Source organism: Erythrolamprus reginae, chromosome 6 (assembly GCF_031021105.1).
Source record: "Erythrolamprus reginae isolate rEryReg1 chromosome 6, rEryReg1.hap1, whole genome shotgun sequence".
Lineage (NCBI taxonomy): Eukaryota > Metazoa > Chordata > Lepidosauria > Squamata > Dipsadidae > Erythrolamprus > Erythrolamprus reginae.
The window spans coordinates 49,215,876-49,237,434 of NC_091955.1; the positions used below are offsets into that span (position 1 = coordinate 49,215,876).

The 21,559-nt window shown below is 41.9% G+C and overlaps 1 protein-coding gene across 7 annotated transcripts in view; it reads right to left on the bottom strand.

Annotated features, from left to right (window-relative positions):
* Positions 1-21,559, bottom strand: part of NAP1L1 (nucleosome assembly protein 1 like 1) — a 69,691-nt gene that overhangs the window by 21,394 nt on the left and 26,738 nt on the right. For 4 of the 7 annotated variants that reach the window (XM_070755743.1, XM_070755746.1, XM_070755744.1 and 1 more), the window contains exons 4-9: positions 17,851-17,953; positions 9,731-9,872; positions 8,773-8,853; positions 2,522-2,647; positions 1,988-2,059; positions 671-810 (exon numbers count right to left, since the gene is read on the bottom strand). In XM_070755743.1, the coding sequence (XP_070611844.1) occupies positions 671-810; positions 1,988-2,059; positions 2,522-2,647; positions 8,773-8,853; positions 9,731-9,872; positions 17,851-17,953 (664 nt within the window). Of the gene's footprint in view, positions 1-670; positions 811-1,987; positions 2,060-2,521; positions 2,651-8,772; positions 8,854-9,730; positions 9,873-17,850; positions 17,954-21,559 lie in introns of all 7 variants that reach the window. The other 3 variants (XM_070755741.1, XM_070755745.1, XM_070755742.1) reach the window with 1 other exon arrangement.

Below are 21,559 nucleotides of genomic sequence, written 5' to 3' on the forward strand. Positions count from 1 at the left end.
AATTTTACATGCATACAGTGTTTCCCCCCAAATAAGGCTATCTTTATTTTTTGAACCCTGAAATAAGTGCTTGCCATGCACTCAAAAGCCTGATAGGGCTTATTATCAGAATAGTAATGATAATAATAGATAATAAATAATAATTTTATTATCAAATACAATTATTTTGGAGGAAACGATACTAAACAATTCAGAATTCTGCAATGTATTCAATCTGTCATAAAATTAAGATGATAAGAGTTCCTCTATACATTTTAACTTATTACTGCAAAATGAAAAATATGCTATCTCAGTCCAAAACAAATATTTGAATCCCAATGGAACTATGGCATTCAGGTAATCTAGTAAGTAGTGCTTGAAAATTCAGCATCTAAGACAATGTAAATAGTTGCTTTACATATATCACACTAAACTCTATCCACTGTCCGCCTATGCAGCACAACAAAATATAAACACTTTAGCATAACATAGCTAGTAGAAAGCTAGGTTAGGAAAAGTAAGAACTCAGATCACAATCAAGTGACTATGGACACTGCAATGACTGGAACTACAAGAATCTGTTCAGCCCCATTACAATTTTGAATTTATTGTATTATTTATTGTATTTATTTAAACACTTTATGAGGTCATATATGTTAGTTCTTGACCACTTATACAAAATTATACTTACCCTGTGCAACCCATAATTTCTGGTCCATCGAAGGAGAAAGGATCAGAATCATCTGGTTCTGACCTCATTCTGTATGTTTTTGTTACTACTTCATTTGTGAAAAATTCATTAGGTTCAAAATGGAATTCTAAAGTAAAAGTCTTTGAAAAAAGTACAAGTCAGAATAAGTATGCATAATTATAATCTGAACCATAAAGCAAAGCTCCATTCCTTATTAATTTTATTCTTTTCTCTAAGGGATCAATAATTGTGCCTTTGAAGATATCAGATTTTAATACTGTTGAACTGTAATTTCAATCAATCCAAACAAATATAACCAAGAGCCATAAATTAAGGGAGATTATTTATTTATTGGATTTGTATGCCGCCCCTCTCCATAGACTCGGGGCGATTATTTTGTACATACTCTGCACTTCTTCAAGGAACAAAAAGTCCATCTACTTCTCCATTTCCCCAAACCCAACAGGCTGACAATTATGGCTGAATATGAAATCTGTATCTATTAAAGAACTAGTTCTCTCCTCTGTGTTACCTCAAAAGAAATACTAGTATTTTATTTTCCATTAATGTCTCCCTTTTAGAGAACTTGCTCTGAAGAATTCCCTATGGTATAACTTCAATAGAACTCACACCAAAATAAATTAACTGTATATGCTTAGCTAGGCAGTGAACTTATGAATTCTTTAAAAATTTTCCTTTTCATGCATCTTTACGGGCTGAAGATTAAAAAGTTTCATTAATTTGAGAACCTTAGTTAAAAACAGTCTTTTGCTTTAAACTGATATAATGATAATCATAATTAATGAGCTGGTCATTAGAGACAGCCATGTATGATTACTTAACATTTTAATTTAGGTGTTAGTCCCAAATAAGTTTTTATACTGTTATGAAATATCAAATTGTTACACATATCTTCAAGTGTTTGATTTTGCTATGAAGTCCCACAGGTCATATATGATCTAAAGAAACACACATTCTCTATAACAGCACCTGCCCTCTGGAATGAGTCACTCCTCCCCAGATGCAAATGGCCCCAGTTTGCTCGTATTTTTGGAGGGCTGTAAAGGCCTGATTCTTCACCCACAACTTTCTAGCAAGGATTAATGTTTTCTAGATGGTGTGGCATGTTTCTCTTTCATTCCTGTCTGGTTCTTTTCATTGTTGCCATTTTTCTTCTTTCTCATATATCTGTATTTTTAATACTTTTACTTAGGAGCCATCCATTCTCACTGGAAATTGATTAGCATACAAATTTAATAATAATGTACACAGAAGAACATTTTAGCTGCTTTATTATTTTTAACCATATAAGCTTACCATGGGTTCTCCAGCTTCTGAAAACTTTACTTTAATATCTTTTAAATGCTTCAGGATAGGCTCATCATGTTCCTATACATGTAAAGTAAAACTGCAATACATTAGACAATACTTTTTACACTTTTAATGCAATTACAAAGTAGGAAATAAAATGCTAATACAAAAGAGGAAAATCAAGAGGAGCAGATTACATTTAGCATCAAACAATGTTATTGTTAGTTTCAAAGGTGATATTGGTACTAATATATATTTACCATGGAAGTATTTATTTCCAAAGAACCTCAAAAAGATTTGTGCAGAAATAAGAAATTTATCATATAACTAGTACTATATTTCTATCAAATATGAGACTTGCAATCTGAATAATCCCAGAAAGGATTACTGATGGAATATTACACAAAATAAAACTACACCCAAGAAGAGAAGAAATATTTTAATGAACGTGCATACTACTTAGTTATGAATAAGATATTCTAATTCTTAAAGTTTAGTTTATCATCAACATTTCAAATAATTAAAAGTTTATTCCCTTACCTGAACCATATCACTGAGTAAATCAACATTCTTGAATACTGTCAGCCAAAATTCAGGAATTCCTTTAGGATCATCTTTTTCTTGATCTTTTTTTTCTTCTTCAAGCTTGGCCTTCTCTTTCATTTCCTCCTTGTTAAAATTAATAAGTTAATCTTTCTAATATTTGAGTGCTAAGTACCTATCAAATTTAGTGGTATACAGCTATAGTTTCCCATTTTAAAAAATCTCATTGTGGTTTACAAAGTACAGTATATTTACATAGCAGACAATGAAATACAATGTCTTTACATTGTACTACATATTTTTCTACTGCTGTTGAGAGGTTCAGAAATTTTCCACCGCAAAAGTCAAGATGAAAAAAAATCAAGACTCCAGATTCCCCTTTGCAGTAAAAAACAGGAGGTCTCTAAAAATCATGCCTAACCAATGAATGCAAAACTAATTTTGTCACCATATGTAATTTTCAATTGGTTTTAACCCAATCTAAATCACTTCTTTCCTGTAAGTTTCAATAGGAGGAAATTTGAACAAGGTAAGGGGCATTGGTCTTACCTGATATGCCTCTTCTCGTAGAGTGGAGCTAACCTCCAAAAATGGGATGACACTGTCTCTTCAGCCAATGAGGACTGAGTCTGTCAAATTGTATATTTTTGCCCTCCTGCCTTAATTCCCTCCTTTTGATAAAGAACAAAAGACAGACTTGGTGTGTAGCTCCCAAGACAACACCAAAGGTAGAAGATAACAATTTGATGTCCCGAAGGCCAGATCAGATTAATTTTGGGCAAGATTGGAGGTTAGCTCCATCCTATGAGAAGAGGCGTATCAGATAAGACCAACACTGCTTCTCCATAGCGGGTGGAGCTAAACTCCAAGAATAAGACATACCAAATCAGTCTGTCAGTTGGGAGGGCTGGCTGGCTAGCTTCCCCAGTCTGTGGCACCACATGCTGGAACACTCTGCGACCAAACGCTGCCTTTGCTAATACAAAAACATCAATCTTGCAGTGGTAGATAAAGGGAGTTGGTGAAATCCAACTGGCCACCTGGCAGAGCTCCGCAATGGATGCTTGAGTAGACCACACCACCATCATGGCAGCATTACAGGTTGAGTGCACTGTCACTCTGGTCGGGTGAGGCAAGGTCTGCAGGTCATAAGCCTTTGCAATTGTGCTAGCAGCTAGCACCCAAGGGTGGAGGAGGATATCTTTTGTCCCAAGGAAGTGGTTGAAAGGAGATGAAAATATCCTCTGTTCTGCGCTGGGTGGAAATGCACTTGAGGTAGCTCTTCAGGGCCCTCCTAAGCGTGCACCACTGTCACTCAAGGGAGTGCGAAGGGGCAAAAATTGGGCAGGACAATTTCCTTGGCTCTGTAAAAAGTAAGTGTTTATTTTTGGGACAAACATGGGATCCAGTCGGAGGATCACTCGATCAGAATGGAAGATAGAGATCCCCATCTTACAGAAAGAGCAGCAAGCTAAGAGACTCTCCAAGCAGAGGTAATCGCCACTAAGAACACCACCTTATTTGTAAGTGAAAAGGTCCTCGAGGGCTCATAAGGGGCTTCCATCAGGGAAAGGAGAACTTTGGAGAGTTCCCATGTCAGGTATTGATGAACAATGGGAGAACACAAATTGACTGTCCCTTTCAGGAAGCATTGTAACAGGGAATGTTGAGATAAGGAGTACAGGGGGACAAAACAAAAGAGAACGCCACCAGCTGGTGGTGAAGTGTGTTGGGTGAAAGACCCTTGTTAAGTCCATGCTGCAGAAACTCGAGGATTATGGAAATAGACAGGTCAGTAGGAGATATCCCTGCTGTGAGCACCAGGAGCAGATGATTTTCCAGGTGGCCAAATACATTATCTCTGTAGACAGCCTTCTGGAAGCCTGGAGAGTCCGAATGATGCTTTCCAGAACATTGCACCGCTGAAGCGCCATGCAGTCTTTTGGTACCACTGGGGGTCCAGGTGGACCAATGACCCCTGTCTGAGCAATGACTTAAATGGGATTCTCCAAGGCTGGCAGATGGACAGGGATTTCAAGTCCGCAAACCAGGCTCTCCTGAGCCAGTGGGGGCAAGGAGGAATACTTGGAGGCCTTCTCCTCCAAAATCTTCTGGATGACTTTGAGAAGGAGAGGCAGTGGTGGAAACATACAGTAGGCCGATTGGCCTGGCGCAAAGGAGAGCGTCCACGCCCTTTGCGCTCTGAGTCTGGTATAGAGTGAAATATCTGGGCAGCTTGGTGTTCTCTGGGGTGGCGAACGGCTCCGCCACCGGCACACCGAACTGGCTCACCAGGGCCAAGAAGAGAGATAGTTGAAGGCTCCACTCCACCTGGTAGATGGTGGTACGGCTGAGCCAATCTGCTGTCACACTGGTTGCCCCGGAGATGGGCTACGCCGAGAGGGACAGAAGGCGGCATCCTGCCCAAAGACTGAGGGTTCTGGCCTCGTCCATTAGCTAGCGGGACATGGTAGCCCCGACCAGCCAGCAGATGTTTCAGCTGTTTGAGTACCAGGCAGATTGTGCGGAGCTCTAGTCTGTTTATGGGATACTGCACCTCTGTCAGGAACCATTTGCCTTAAACCGCCGTTGATTGAGCATGCATGCCCCAGCTGTGACAGACTGGCATCCGTGGTGTCTGTAATCTTGTGGAGTTCCAGGAAGTAAGAACTCTTCACAATGTACAGTGAAGTCCACCAACAGAATGAGCACTGGACATGTGAGGGTACCAGGACCTTGGATGCCGGCATGCTGTGTCCCAACCTCTGAAAGGGTAAGTGAAACCACTGCAATTACCTGGATTTCAGGTGAGCCCATGGAGTAATGTGTATGGCCAATATAATTTTACCCAGGAGCATGAAAAGCAGCTTCAGGGGAACCTTGGGCTGTCTCAGGGCCTGATGGGAAAGTTTGATGGGACCGTCCTAACACTCCTGGGAAAGGCACACCATGCACTCCAGAGAATCTACAATGGCTCCTAAATGGGTCAGTCTGATGGTAGGAGACAGAGGACTCTTGCCTAAATTTATCAAGAATCTGTGATCTCTGGGGGTATTAACCATTACCTGGATGTTGTGCACTTCTTGGTGCCTGGACGATGACTGAACGGAGTATATCATCCAGGTAACACTAGAAACACACGGGTATTGATCTCAAATGCACCACCAGCACCGCCAGGACCTTGGTGGAGACCGCAGAATCCCCTTGACAGGGAAGGACCTCCCAAATGTCTGTCTGCTATAATCAAATTTGAATTGTCCAAGGACCACAGCTTCAGAGGGGTGCAGAAAGGCCATCTTGGCTATATCAGTATCTTGCCCCCCTCTGACTGGTGGAATGGGGCTACTTTGGCCAGCCTGATGAGGCTTCTGATAAGTGTGGCTAGACATAGAAACATAGAAGTCTGACGGCGGTCCATCTAGTCTGCCCTTATACTATTTTCTGTATTTTATCTTAGGATGGATATATGTTTATCCCAGGCATGTTTAAATTCAGTTACTGTGGATTTATCTACCACGTCTGCTGGAAGTTTGTTCCAAGGATCTACTACTCTTTCAGTAAAATAATATTTTCTCATGTTGCTTTTGATCTTTCCCCCAACTAACTTCAGATTGTGTCCCCTTGTTCTTGTGTTCACTTTCCTATTAAAAACACTTCCCTCCTGAACCTTATTTAACCCTTTAATATATTTAAATGTTTTGATCATGTCCCTTTTCCTTCTGTCCTCCAGACTATACAGATTGAGTTCATTAAGTCTTTCCTGATACGTTTTATGCTTAAGACCTTCCACCATTCTTGTAGCCCGTCTTTGGACCCGTTCAATTTTGTCAACATCTTTTTGTAGGTGAGGTCTCCAGAACTGAACACAGTATTCCAAATGTGGTCTCACCAGCATTCTATATAGCGGGATCATAATCTCCCTCTTCCTGCTTGTTATACCTCTAGCTATGCAGCCAAGCATCCTACTTGCTTTCCCTACCGCCTGACTGCACTGTTCACCCATTTTGAGACTGTCAGAAATCATTACCCCTAAATCCTTTTCTTTTGAAGTATTTGCTAACACAGAACTGCCAATACAATACTCCAATTGAGGATTCATTTTCACCAAGTGCATTATTTTACATTTGGAAACATTAAACTGCAGTTTCCATTGCTTTGACCATTTATCTAGTAAAGCTAAATCATTTACCATATTACAGACCCCTCCAGGAATATCAACCCTATTGCACATTTTAGAGTCATCGGCAAATAGGCAAACTTTCCCTACCAAACCTTCCCCTATGTCACTCACAAACATATTAAAAAGAATAGGACCTAGAACAGACCCTTGTGGCACACCGCTTGTAACCTGACTCTGCTCAGAATACTCGCCATTAACAATAACTCTCTGACGTCTATGCTTCAGCCAGCTGCAAATCCATTGAACTATCCAGGGATTAAGTCCAATCTTCACTAATTTATCTATCAGCTCTTTATGTGGAACCATATCAAAGGCTTTGCTGAAGTCCAGGTAGGCAATATCCACGGCACCACCTTCATCCAACACCTTTGTGACATAGTCAAAGAAATCAATGAGATTAGTCTGACATGATTTGCCTTCAGTAAAGCCATGCTGATTTGGGTCCAATAAGTTATTGTTTTTTAGGTGCTGACTTATCCTCTTTTTGAGTAGAGTCTCCATCATTTTAACTACAACTGATGTCAAGCTAACTGGCCTGTAGTTACCAGCTTCTTCTCTACTGCCCTTCTTGTGAATAGGCACAACACTGGCCATTCTCCAATCCTCAGGAACTTCTCCTGTTAACAAGGATTGGTTAAACAAATCAGTCAGGGGGGTAGTAGACCTGGCGCAAATCTTGGTGAGCGCCCTGGCCCTGCAGCGCATCCCTCTGGGCCACCTTAGAAGATTTGGAAGGGTCACCCGCTGAGGCGGAATGCTGCTTGCGGGCCCTATCCCTACAGGAGGATGAACCAGATGTTCCAGCTGAGGGCTCAGGGTCAGAGGCCGTATCCTGCTTAGCTTGCCCCTTTGAGGAACAGTTTTTATGGGACTTGCCGTCCTCTGCCATTTCATCCTTAAGGAAAATTGGTGGTAACTTGCACTTGAAACTGGCCTTTGAGGCCTCAAATGGCCTTGGTTGTGACTAATAGGGCTTGGTCCCACTCAAAATGCTGTCACTCACAATATGACCACCACCTTACAGAGTGACATAAAAATGGCCATCAATATGACCATATTTATTTTCACCCGCTTCAGCCAAAGATTAAGGCACAAAGCACAATGCGGGAAAGTGGAAAGGGCTACGGACGAGGCCGATGCATCATCAAAGTTTCAATAATGAGCAGTGAATGCCGGTACGAGGGGCAAAGACCCCTATGCCAGAGGGCAGGTGACAGGCTGGCCACATGAACAAGATAGCTCCAGCAGCGCAAGCTCAAGTCCAGGCTGTCAAATCAAAGCTTCAATAATGAGGGGCAAACACCAGTATGAGGGGCCAAGATCCCTATACTGGAGGGCAGGTGACAAGTTGGCTGAACAAGCGAGATAGCTCCAGTGATGAAAGCTGAAGTCCGAGCTGTCATGCTCTAGCTGAATGGCAACAAGTGGAAGCTCCCCTGGCCATTAGTCCCACAAGCATAAGGGCTCCAGAGACAGAGCGATGAAAAAGACAGCAAGTGGCAAGATCAGAGAACTGTTGTCAAATCCAAGCCTCCACATCTCACACAGAGCCGGAATAACGTTCACGGGATGATCCCTTAAGGCCGAATGCGAGGGGGAAACCCCTAGAGCCAGCGGTTCATGGCTCGGCAAGCAGTAAGAGCTGAAGCCCACACCTTGCTCAACACAGCAACTCCGATGCTAAATATAGGTCAGCTGGGAAGAAAACTAATGGTTCGAACTGTCTATGACAAATGGTGGAGAAACACCTCAGAAGAATGAGAGCACTAGAAGAACATGTGTGCTATTAAGTCTGAGAATTTAGTCAAAAGAAGGGGAATTAAGGCAGGAGAACGAAGACAATTTGGCAGACTCAGTGCTCATTCACTGAAAGGATGGTGTCATCCCATTCTTGCTCCACCCACTACGGAGAATGAGTATCAATAGAAACAAAAATCCCTTCTTCCATCCCTTCTGCTTCATAATGCAAACACAAAAAGGCTTCAGACTACCTTCCTATTAGCAGCCCTATGAAATAAGGCAGGACTGTCCTTTAAAAGTCTACTTCAAATAACATACAAGTACTCACTGAAATTTCTTCTTCCGCATCTGTTTTCCACTCACATTCTTCTTCAGTAGGTTCATAAACAGCATTGATTATTTCACTTCTCTGGAAGATCAAACCAATTTTCTTTCAGTTTAGCATGTTAATATAACTCAATACAGTGATCCCTCGATTATCGCGAGGGTTACGTTCCAAGACCTCTCGCGATAATCGATTTTCCGCAGTATAGTGGTGCGGAAGTAAAAACACCATCTGCGCATGCGCGCCTTTTTTTCCATGGCCGCGCATGCGCAGATGGTGGAGGCGGGGAGAGACGAGAGTGCGGAAGCCGACAGATTGCTTTGAATGCCGGCTGCCCCCGCCCCCCCCCCAGCACCCGCCCGCCCGCCGTTCGCCGCTCGCTCGCACGGCTGCTCGCTCGCCGCTCGCCCGTTCACCCGCCCGGTCGCTCGCTCGCCCGGCCGCCGTTTGCCACTCGCTTGTTCGCCCGCCCGCCGTTTGCCACTCGAGAGCAAGAGGGGGAGAGATAGAGAAAGAGAGAGAAGGAAAGAAAGAGATGAGAGAGGGAGGAAGAGAGTGTGAGAGAGGAAAAAGCAAGATAGAGAAAGAGAGAGAGAAAGAAAAATGAGAAAGGAAGGAAGGCAGTGAGAGAGGAAGAAAGAGAGAGAGAAGAGTGGAAGGAAGAGAGAAATGATAGAAAAAAGGGGAGAAAAAAAGAGAAATGAGAAAATGATTGAAGCAGAGAATGACAGGAAAGAAAAAGAGACAGAGAAGTGACTCTTGGTGATGACGTATGACGTAATCGGGTGGGAAAAACCGTGGTATAGCAAAAAAACCGTGGAGTATTTTTTAATTAATATTTTTTGAAAAACCGTGGTATAGCGTTTCGCGATAATCGAGATCGCGAAACTCGAGGGATCACTGTACCTTTTATAAGGTGGTAAAGCACAATTCTTTTTGGAAGTAAAGGCATACAGATTACCTTGTCAAATAAGGGCTGATAAAGGGTAGCATATTTTCTTTCCAGTTCATGAACTTCTTCATAAAATTTTGCTTCTATCTGTGCACATTTAACTTGAAGATTCTTGAGTGCATTTACTCTTCTCTTAACTACTTTAGGCAAGCTGTGGAGAGTAGAAGTATATTGTATGATTACAATAATTCATTTAAAAATAAAAATGTCAATAAATGTTGGTTGAAATGTATTTCTAGCACATGCAAAACCAGAACTATTAACATTAAACAAAAATATTATAATGACATACCATTGTTTAGCACAATTTCAGAAAAATGTTAGAAATTTAGCTTCATTTTACGCATGATAGGACTTGAAAATTGAGATTAAACAATTATCTATTATCATTACATAGTTTTATTAAATATAACTTAATTTTACTATTCTATTAACACATTATTGTTTTGTCCCACTTATTATTTCACTGCCTAGAGTAAATTTGAAACAAAGTGACAAATTCAAAAGTTTTATCTCTAGAAAAAATAATTCACATTTAAATTTTAAAAGTTGTAGGTAAAATTGACATTAATAAACCTTATCATAAAAGATTATCAGCACTAGATAGGATGTATGTTAATACTATAGAAGTGCTTTTGTGATTAACATTACTAATTTTATAATTAGTTAAAACTATTTATTTAATGCATACATTAAATATAGCCTCTAAATAAAACTCCAATTATAGTTCATAATCTGTAGACTATAATATAGTTCAAAGAAATTTAAAGCTGCACAGGTTTTATATCTTCCAGTCAATTTCTACAGGAGAAACCTAAAGCATTACTGTCCTCGCTCAGCAACTGAGTGAAAAAGCTGTCAAGCATAGCAACAGGGCATGACCTGAACAGTTTTGACAGTCTCAGTCCAATCAGAGAGCAGGCGGAAATATCCCAAGCCTGGATGCTATAGGGAGAATTGACATTACCTAATATACTTTAGTACAAAACATTATCAGCACTAGATAGGATGCTATGTTAATGCTACAGAAGTGCTTTTTGTGATTAACATTACTAATCCTATAATCAGTTAAAATATTTTTTTAATGCTTACATTTAATGATTACATAGCTTGAAAGCTATATTTTCCTCTACTTTTCCATTATTAGGTAATAATTATACTTTCCTCTACTTTACAATGTAATTTCCAGGATTACTTCTCTTAAAATCCACAAACAGGAAAACTCGGATAGTTAAGGTTTGTAGTGGATAACATTTTAAAATATAATGCTCGCTGTCAAAAAAAAATCATAGGTTCAAATAGAAATGTAACATACAGACATTAGGAAAAACCGGAAGAATATGTTTTATTCTTAAAAAGTATTTAAAAGAGAAAAGAGTAGATAGTCCTCCACCTACAACTGTTCATTTAATGATCACTTGAAGTGAAAAAAGTGACTGATGACCGATTTTCAGTGTTATGATCCTTGCAGCATCCTCATGATTCCATGATCAACGATTGGATACTTGGCATGCATTTATGACAGTTGCAATGTCTCAGGATCACTTTTTGTGATCTTCTGACAAGCAAAGTCAAAGTGGAAGCCAAATTTCACTTAACAATTGCAATTAGTCACTTAACAACAGTGACAAAAAGATTTAAGATGGAGCAAATGGAGGAAAACTCATTTAACTGTCTTGCTTAACAATGGAGATTTTGGGCTCAATTGTGGTCATCTCTGTAGTTTGTATGATGTTCATGGAGCAATTTTAAACATGCAAACTGGTAACAAAACTTAGTTCATGGACCCATGCTCCTGTACTCAGTAACTAATGCAAGAAGCAAACTAATAGGCATTGATTTGTAAGTCACTGATGAAAATTTCTTCCTGTAACTGTTTATTTATATTTCTGATCCTTTTTAATTTTTTGTTCTAAATCCATGTCCCAAGTAATATTTTTCCCTTAGCCATCTATAATATATTATTTATGGCTTTGGAGCTACAGTATTTTTCACCAATGAATCATAATCTCAAAAAGTAGGGGCATCTTTGCCAGTGGGTGTGTCACAAAATGATTTAACTAGAAAAGGAAAAAAAGAGTATACCAAATTTGTTTTCATATTTATTACATAACATACAATTTGTTTATTTTTACCAAATATATACAGTAGTCCCTCGCTATACCGCGCTTCACCTACTGCGGCTTCACTTCATCGCGGGTTTCTGAGGAAGCCGACCGGCAGATTTAAACAGCCCGCCAAACTCGATCGGCAGGTTTTTCAAAAAAAAAAAATATATCTAAAATTGTAAATACTGTATTTAAATACTGTATCTAAAATAAATACTGTGTGGGAAGGGTTTATAAACACTTAAAACAATGAAAACATACCAAACAATTACAATATAAATACTTAAATAAGTACTCTCAGTCGATAAATTCCCCATCGCGGATTTCACCTATCGCGGCCAGGTCTGGAACGTAACACCAGCGATAGGTGAGGGACTACTGTACTAATATCCCATATTAAATATATTTATGTTAGTAAAACATAAACTTTTAAATTAAGAAGCATTTTTATGAAACAATTGAATTTCTATGTTGTTTACATATTGCACAAGCTGGATCAAACTGGAAGAAATACAGTGATCCCCCGCTCGTTGCGAGGGTTCCGTTCCAGGACCCCCCGCAACGAGCGGGTTTTCGCGAAGTAGCGCTGCGGAAGTAAAAACACCATCTGCGCATGTGCAGATGGTGTTTTTAACTTCCGCAGCGCTAGCGAGGAGCCGAAGATTGTGGGCGGCGGGGCTGTTTTAAAACATCGCCGCCGATATGGGGGGCTCGCTAACACCCCCCCGAACCCCCAACCCAGGTTTGGGGGGTGCTAGCGAGCCCCCCATGTCGGCGGGGACGTTTTAAAACACCCGCGCGGCTTTCCAATGAGTCCCGAAGACAAACGCGGAAGTTTGACGTTTGTCTTCGGGACTCATTGGAAAGCCGGGCGGGTGTTTTAAAACGTCCCCGCCGACATGGGGGGCTCGCTAGCACCCCCCCAAACCCGGGTTGGGTTGGGGGTGCGAAATGACTTGGAGGAATGTGAAGCTGAAACCGGCCGATTTGGACTTCCCATTCCTCCAAGTCACTTCGCCGCTCGTGTCCTGGCTAAACCGGGCAGCAGGAGACAGGCTTTGAGTTTTGGCTGCGGGGCGAGGGAGTTAGGAAAGTCCTACTTCTCCCCCCGCAGCCAAAAACTCAAAGCCTGTCTCCTGCTGCCCGGTTTAGCCAGGACACGAGCGGCGAAATGACTTGGAGGAATGTGAAGCTGAAAACCGGGCAACAGGAGACAGGCTTTGAGTTTTGGCTGCGGGGCGAGGGAGTTAGGAAAGTCCTACTTCTCCCCCCGCAGCCAAAAACTCAAAGCCTGTCTCCTGTTGCCCGGTTTAGCCAGGACACGAGCGGCGAAATGACTTGGAGGAATGTGAAGCTGAAACCGGACGGTTTCAGCTTCACATTCCTCCAAGTCATTTCGCCGCTCGTGTCCTGGCTAAACCGGGCAGCAGGAGACAGGCTTTGAGTTTTGGCTGCGGGGCGAGGGAGTTAGGAAAGTCCTACTTCTCCCCCCGCAGCCAAAAACTCAAAGCCTGTCTCCTGCTGCCCGGTTTAGCCAGGACACGAGCGGCGAAATGACTTGGAGGAATGTGAAGCTGAAACCGGCCGGTTTGGACTTCCCATTCCTCCAAGTCACTTCGCCGCTCGTGTCCTGGCTAAACCGGGCAGCAGGAGACAGGCAGTGGGCTGGGAGCCGCAGGCGAAAGGAGCTCGGGCATTGTTCTCTGGACCCCGCCCGCAGCCTGGAGAGGGAAAGGGCCGCTGCGGGGCTGAGCGGGCGGGGTCCGGAGAATGCCTGGCGCCGCGCTCCGATGCCCGAGCTCCTTTCGCCTGCGGCTCCCAGCCCACCGCCTCGCTGGTTGGCTTCTCCTCCTGCTCAGCCTCGCCTCGGCCTTTGTCCGCGGCTTGTCCCGACAGCCCCCCACCCCAGCACTTTGAATCCAGCAGCTTCTGCTGGATACGGGCGGTGGGTGGGACGAGCGGCGCGGAAGCCAGGGGCTGTGGCAGCTCGCCCCCCATCGCCCGTATCCAGCAGAAGCGGCGGGATTCAAAGTGCTGGGGTGGGGGGTGTCCCGACAGCCTCCCACCCCAGCACTTTGAATCCAGCAGCTTCTGCTGGATACGGGCGGTGGGTGGGACGAGCGGCGCGGAAGCCAGGGGCTGTGGCAGCTCGCCCCGCCCATCGCCCGTATCCAGCAGAAGCGGCGGGATTCAAAGGGATTCAAGGCTAACTTCTGCGCTTGGCTTGAGGACTCAGCTTGGAAGCGGCACGGGTGTTTTAAAAGGTCTCCGCCGGCTTGGGGGGCTTCCTACCACCACCCCCAACCCCCAACCCGGGTTTGGGGGGGTGCTAAGAAGCTCCCCATGCCGGCGGAGACCTTTTAAAACACCCATGCCGCTTCCCAACTGAGTCCCAAAGCCAAACGAACCCGGGTGGCCGGGCAAGCAGCGAGCAAATGGTGGGTGGCCGGGCGAAGGGCGGGCGAACGGAGGGCGAGCGGGTGCTGGGGGGGCTTCTCGCCCTCCCGCCAGCAAGAGGGGAAAGACCCAGGGAAGCCGCCCAGCAGCTGATCTGCCCGGCGGGGAACACCATCTACGCATGCGTGGCCATAGGAAAAAAGGGCGCACATGCGCAGATGGTGTTTTTACTTCCGGGTTGAAAAATCGCGATGTAGCCCGTTCGCAATGGTCGGGGACGCAATAACCGGGGGATCACTGTAGTTCCAAGAATATATTCTATTCAGATTTTTTTTAATATTCAATTAATCAATAGTTTAAAATGGGCTTAAACATTCTGATACTTTCACAAAATTAGGGATACTGTTCTTCATGCTCAAACATGCCTATCCTAATGAATATATGCAGTAAGATAAAAATCTGCCAATTTCAATAATGAGAACAGAGAAATTTAAGACATCTCAGCAGACTCTGGGTTTTTTTTTGTTTTTTTGTCTAAGAAGATATTTAAATCCCAATTTCTCAATAGAATGTCCACCAAAATTTGGGCAATAATTTATAAAAAGAGGCTACCAAATTTGCATTCCTTCCTGTAAAAGTAGGAATCTATAGTATTTAAGTTATAAACAGGATTACAAAAAACCTACAGGTCCCATCAAAGATCATAATGCAGAATAGCCCACTCCCAAACTATCGCAGAATCATTTGTTATAAGCCCCTTAAGGAAATGAATCAAATAACACTCAACATGCAATGTTTTATATAAATCAGCTTTCAACAGAAAGAATCCTGCAATATTTTCTATTTAGTCCTAAGTGAACCAGCTAATTACACTCCTACCTGCTATTCAGAAGAAAAAGGGAGCCAAGTAATAAAGTTGCATTAACAAAATAAAAGGCTTTTAATGTGATAAATACAGCAAAAAGGTATCATGGTCAAGTGCTATCTTTAATGAAAATTAGACAGAGACATAAGATGAAGGTGGTAAGTAAAACAAGTAAAAATAATAAGATCTTAAGAGAATGGAAGTATTTCTTTAGAAAAGCTATGTCTGCAATTTTATAAATATTTTAATAGGTGGTTCTAAGGCTGGCATCTTTGAAGGAGAGAAATAATGCTTTGCTTGAATTGATTCTGTTAAGAAATGTATCTGCTACATGTAAACAATTACATCAGAACTGTTCAGTTAACACATGCAAAATATACTTTCAAAATATTTTAATGTGAAGTGAACATGCAAAATAAAATATTAAATGCTGTTGTATGTATTATTTTTGTTAATTTAACCATTTTCAAACTGGCATAGCTGACAAACCACATAATGTTTAGTATTGAGTTACTTGTAATAAAAAGCAAGTTTCTGTAACTTCTCAAAAAGTATAGTATTTCATTGAACGCAGCATCATTAAACCCAGAAAGAACTTACTGATCTTGGGTCAAGGACTTTTCAGATTAGCAGAAGTAATTTAAATATACTGTGAGAAAGGAAGGAAGAAAGAAAGAAAGATCACAGCCCATCTGAGATCAATTATGGCTAGCAAAGTAATATGTAAAGATCAAAGTATGTCATGCACAAATTGATGTGTTCAGATAAACAACTTCAGATTCCGTGACAATAGGAAACAATTGGAGGAAGACATATTATTTCTGTTGATTCTATATTTTGTCATCCCACCTCAACTATTTCTCATGCTAGGTTTTCATGCTATGATTTCTATGAGATGAACTGGGCTGAGAGAGAATGGCTGGCTCAAATTGTTGTTGGCAAAAAGAAGCAGGAAAGAATATTGATACGTCTGCCCTATGCTGCATATGAAAAAGAAGTTGAGATAAAGAATCTTTTTTTAAAAAGGACTATTTGAAGAAAGGGGGGGAAAGATGGAGAAAAGATGTATTTCAACATAAACAACCTAAAACAGTCTATTTTAGCTTAGATGTCTTAGTCCAATCTTTCCAAACATTGCTTCTAGGCCTCTCAGATAAGGTCAAGTGTAGTATAACAGTTTTACATGATTACATAATTGTCACACTTGAGAAAAATTTCCAGAACAACTTTATCTGAGGCTGATTTATCTGAGGGAAGGGAACATCTAGAAGACCCCTTTTACGGTTTTTATGAGTAAATTGTCCAGCATAATAAATAATAGGAGTAGCCCTAAACAACCTGAATCAGAACAAGTCTAGAACTTCCTCACTCTGATCAACAGGATCATACCTTAGTGCTGCTCAATCACCTTTAATTCTGATAAGCAGTTCCACAACTATATCTTCCTTACTATTATATTAATATATTAGCCTTGCATATCTTAAAATAGCACATCTGCCCAGTTGATTAACATTACAAAATGGCAACAGATGGTGAAAAGAGAGTAAAGAAGAGACAACTTGGTGATGTAAGAATTAATCAAGGTTTGGGGAAATGTTTTATTATCACTTAGCACTTTTAAGATTTTGGAGTTAAGAGTAAAGAAAGAAGGGATAAAATAAGGAAGAGCCAGAAAGCCTAGAAGTACTCTGTTCTCAATACTCAATCCTGAAGAAAATGTGTCACCTGATAAATAAAGATGTGCTATGCATTATTTATACTTGTACTGCCTAATAATATTACTGCACTGACTGTAATATAAGCAGAATATGGATCTGGACAATACAAAAATTACATCCATTTCTTATTATGGAATGTCTGCATTTTGAGAAACACTGATACTACTTCTCATACTATCATATATATTCAGATTACCAAAATGAATAACATTTTTCTATTTCAAGTAAAGCTACAGAAACAGCAGAGCAGAATAAAAATTTCAAATAAAGCATTATGTTCTACAAAAGTCAAGGAAAACAGAAAGCAGTCATGTAATTTTAATGTATTTAATTACAGATTGTACAAACTTATAATTGTCTTATTTCTATATGCTCCCCATTATCTTTCATAAAGAAAACCATATATTTTTCTTCTCAGCATTAGTGGAATCCTAATAATAACTAGATAAGTAAAAATTCTCACTAAGTTAAATACTTATTTCCAAGAAAGCTTGAATAGGACTGCAGACTATTCTTTCTAAACCATCAATTATGAAAGCTTCTCTGTAACAGATTGCAGGTAGTCCTCAATCTACAATCATTCATTTACTGTTCAAAGTTATAATGGCACTGAAAAATATGACTTATAACCAGTCCTCAACCAAGTGTCCCCACGGTTATGGGATCAAGATTTGGTTGCTTGACATCCAATATTTATTTAAGTAGTTGTAGAAGTTCTGGGATCATGTAATTGTCAGTAAAGTCAAAGAAAAAGCCAGATTCTCTTAAAGACCACATGAATCATATAACTGCAGAGATTTGCTTAACAACCATGACAAAAAAGATTATTAAATTGTGTGTGACCAACTTAACAAATGTTTTCCTTAACTAATACTAATTCTAGTTTCAATGTTTGTTGTAACTACTACTTGTCAGTTGCATAATTTAACTACACATATAAGACACATTCCTTTCATTATTTTGCCAAATGATTATGCGGTATCACACAAAAATATTAACTGATCAAGCAATAAGATGGTAAAATCATAGACTGTAATATACCTTTCTATATATCCTGTAGGTGTTCCAACCAAGCCATCAAGTCTTTCCTGGAGGGCTGCAAGAATCTGAGGATTCTGCATCATTTGTACAGTTAGTTGACGTGCTGAACAAAATAAAAATGAATTTTTAAAAACTCTACTATAAAATACTGTTACCTTTATTTGTTTTAATAAATAACACAATATAAATTATTGTCCCCTCTTTATGTGCCCACTGTTAAGTCAATTGGATAAGATATAACAGCTATATTCATTGCTAGTCAATAACAGCAAAATAAATTACTTGTATTAAGCTTTGCAAGGTAGTTGAAAAAATATACAAGTATAATTATTATTACAATATTTCTTCTTCAGTGTATATAAATCAGGTATCCCCAACCTGTGGGCCAGAGCCTATTACTGGGCTGCGGCCTATTCGCAATTGGGCCACATGAATGGCTGACTGGTGTGCCACTCGTGAGCTCTCGCGGCCTCACTCGCACGAGCAAGAAGTGCTCGCAAAACCATCACCTCTTCTCCCCGCTCCCAGCTACCAACCCAAAAAGGTTGAGGAACTCTGATATAAAGTAGAAAAAGTGCTAACAAAAATCAATTAGGGCATGAGGTTAAAGTCAAGAAAACATTGTTAGAATTCATTTATACTCACTATTCATTATACTTCTCATTCTGTCTTTATAAAAGCATTCCTGCTTCTACCACTTCTAAATGCTTCTTCATCCATTAACTTTTCTCAGCTTGCTTTATGTCATAAATTCTATCCAACCACAAGAGTTTTCTCTTCTTCTCTATCTAACCATTTGTCCATCTATTTGCTTCATCATTTAGTACTTACATTCTCATTATAGGACCCAAACACTTCAACCTATTTTTGTATTGGTCACACATTTTAAAATACAACCAATATTCATATTTATTTATTTTATTTATTATTTATTTATTTATTAGATTTGTATGCCGCCCCTCTCCGTAGACTCGGGGCGGCTAACAACAATAATGAAACAACATATAACAAATCTAATATTTAAAACATTTAAAATAATTAAAAGACCCTTATTTAAAAAACTGAACATACACACAAACATACCATGCATAAATTGTATAGGCCTAGGGGGAAGGGAATATCTCAATTCCCCCATGCCTGATGAAAGAGGTGGGTTTTAAGAAGCTTACGAAAGGCGAGGGGAGGGTGGGAGCAATTCTGATCTCTGGGGGAGTTGGTTCCAGAGGGTCGGGGCTGCCACAGAGAAGGTTCTTCCCCTGGGTCCTGCCAAACGACATTGTTTAGTCGACGGGTTCCGGAGAAGGCCAACTCTGTGGGACCTAACTGGTCGCTGGGATTCGTGCGGCAGAAGGCGGTCCCGGAGATATTCTGGTCCGGTGCCATGAAGGGCTTTATAGGTCATTACCAACACTTTGAATTGTGACCGGAAACTGATCGGCAACCAATGCAGACTGCGGAGTGTTGGTGTAACATGGGCATACTTAGGGAAGCCCATGATTGCTCTCGCAGGTGCATTCTGCACGATCTGGAGGTTCCGAACACTTTTCAGAGGTAGCCCCATGTAGAGAGTGTTATAGTAGTCGAGCCTCGAGGTGATGAGGGCATGAGTGACTGTGAGCAGTGACTCCCGGTCCAAATAGGGCCGCAACTGGTGCACCAGGCGAACCTGGGCAAACGCCCCCCTCGCCACAGCTGAAAGATGTTTCTCTAATGTGAGCTGTGGATCGAGGAGGACGCCCAAGTTGCGGACCCTCTCTGAGGGGGTTAGTGATTCTCCCCCCCCCCCCAGGGTAATGTACAGACAGATGGAATTGTCCTTGGGAGGCAAAACCCACAGCCACTCCGTGTTATCAGTTTGAGTCTGTTGACACCCATTCAGACCCCAAAAGCCTCCAGGCACCGGCACATCACTTCCACTGCTTCACTGACTGGACATGTGGTGGAGATGTAAAGCTGGGTATCATCTGCGTACTGATGATACCTCATCCCATGCCCTTGGATGATTTTACCCAGCGGTTTCATGTAGATATTAAATAGCAGGGGGGGGGAGGACTGACCCGAGGCACCCCTCGAGGTCGACCTCTGACACCCCACTAACACCGACTGCGGCCGACCAGAGAGGTAGGAGGAGAACCACTGAAGAACAGTGCCTCCCATTCCCAATCCCTCCAGCCGGCGCAGAAGGATACCATGGTCGATGGTATCGAAAGCCGCTGAGAGGTCAAGAAGCACCAAGACAGAGGATAAACCCCTGTCCCAGGCCCACCAGAGATCATCCACCAACATGACCAAAGCAGTTTCCGTGCTGTAGCCGGGCCTAAATCCTGACTGCCGAGGGCCTAGATAATCGGCTTCTTCCAAGGACCGCTGGAGTTGGGGTGCCACCACCTTCTCAACAACCTTCGCCATAAAGGGAAGATTGGAGACTGGACGATAGTTGTTGAGAATGGCTGGGTTCAGGGAAGGCTTCTTGAGGAGGGGGCGCACAAGTGCCTCCTTGTAGGGATCCAGAAAGGAGCCCCTCCCCAAAGAAGCATTGACAATCTCCTGGACCCTGCTCCGTGTCACCTCCCTGCTGGCCTAGACCAACCAGGAGGGACACGGATCCAGCAAACAGGTGGCGGAACTCACAGATCCAATGGCCTTGTCCACTTCATCAGGTGTCACCAGATCAAAGTCTTCCCAGACAGATGGACAAGTACGGACCCCAGTCACCTCAACTGACTCGTTGTCAGTTGACTCTGTTATCCAATTGGAATCGAGGTCGGCTCAGATCCGAGCGATTTTATCAGGGAAAAACGTGTTAAAGTCCTCGGCACTACTCTGCAAGGGCTCCCCAACTCCCCCCTGGTTAAGAAGGGAGCGGGTCACCCTAAACAGAGCGGCCGGGCGGGATTCCACTGATGCAATCAAGGCGGCATGATACGCGCATCTTGCCGCCTTGAGCGCCACTTTTTAAGTCTTAATGTGAGCTCTTACAAGTGTTCGATCGGATTCAGACTTACTCTTCCTCCATCGCTTCTCCAGATGTCTCTTCTGGCGTTTCAACGCCCAGAGCTCCTCGTTGAACCATGGAGCTCTACGGGATCTAGTGCCGCGGAGAGGTCGCAATGGCGCAATCCGGTTGAGAGCCTCCGCTGCAGCCTTGTTCCAGGCCTCAGCAAGAGACTCTGCCGAACTGTGGACTAGTGCATCTGGAATAACCCCAAGCGCCTTCTGAAAGCCCTCTGGGTCCATCAGGCATCTGGGGCAGAACAACCTAATCGGTTCCACCTCCCTGGGGGGAAGGATTGGAGTCAGGAAGTCAAGCCGTAGTAGAAAATGTTCCGACCATGACAAAGGCAACACTTCTAAGTCCCTTAGTCTCAGACCATTACTCAATTGCTCAGAGAGGAATACCATGTCGGTATTATAATGCATTCATTATTAGATTTAATTTTCCTTTCTAATATAGACATTTCTTTAAAAACTAAGAAATTCTCACCTCATCACCTTGTTTTTATATTTTACTAGTATGCTCACTTCTTTCTAAAAGAAGGTAGGCAGAAGTAAGACCTCGTGTAACCATTTTTGCTTCTTTTGATAAATTTAGCAATCCAAAACCTTTCATTTGCACAAACTGAAATTTCTCCATTCATCTTCCATGCTTAACTATGTACTGTACTTTACCAATACATCTATACATTTTTCAACTTTTCAAAAGCATAAC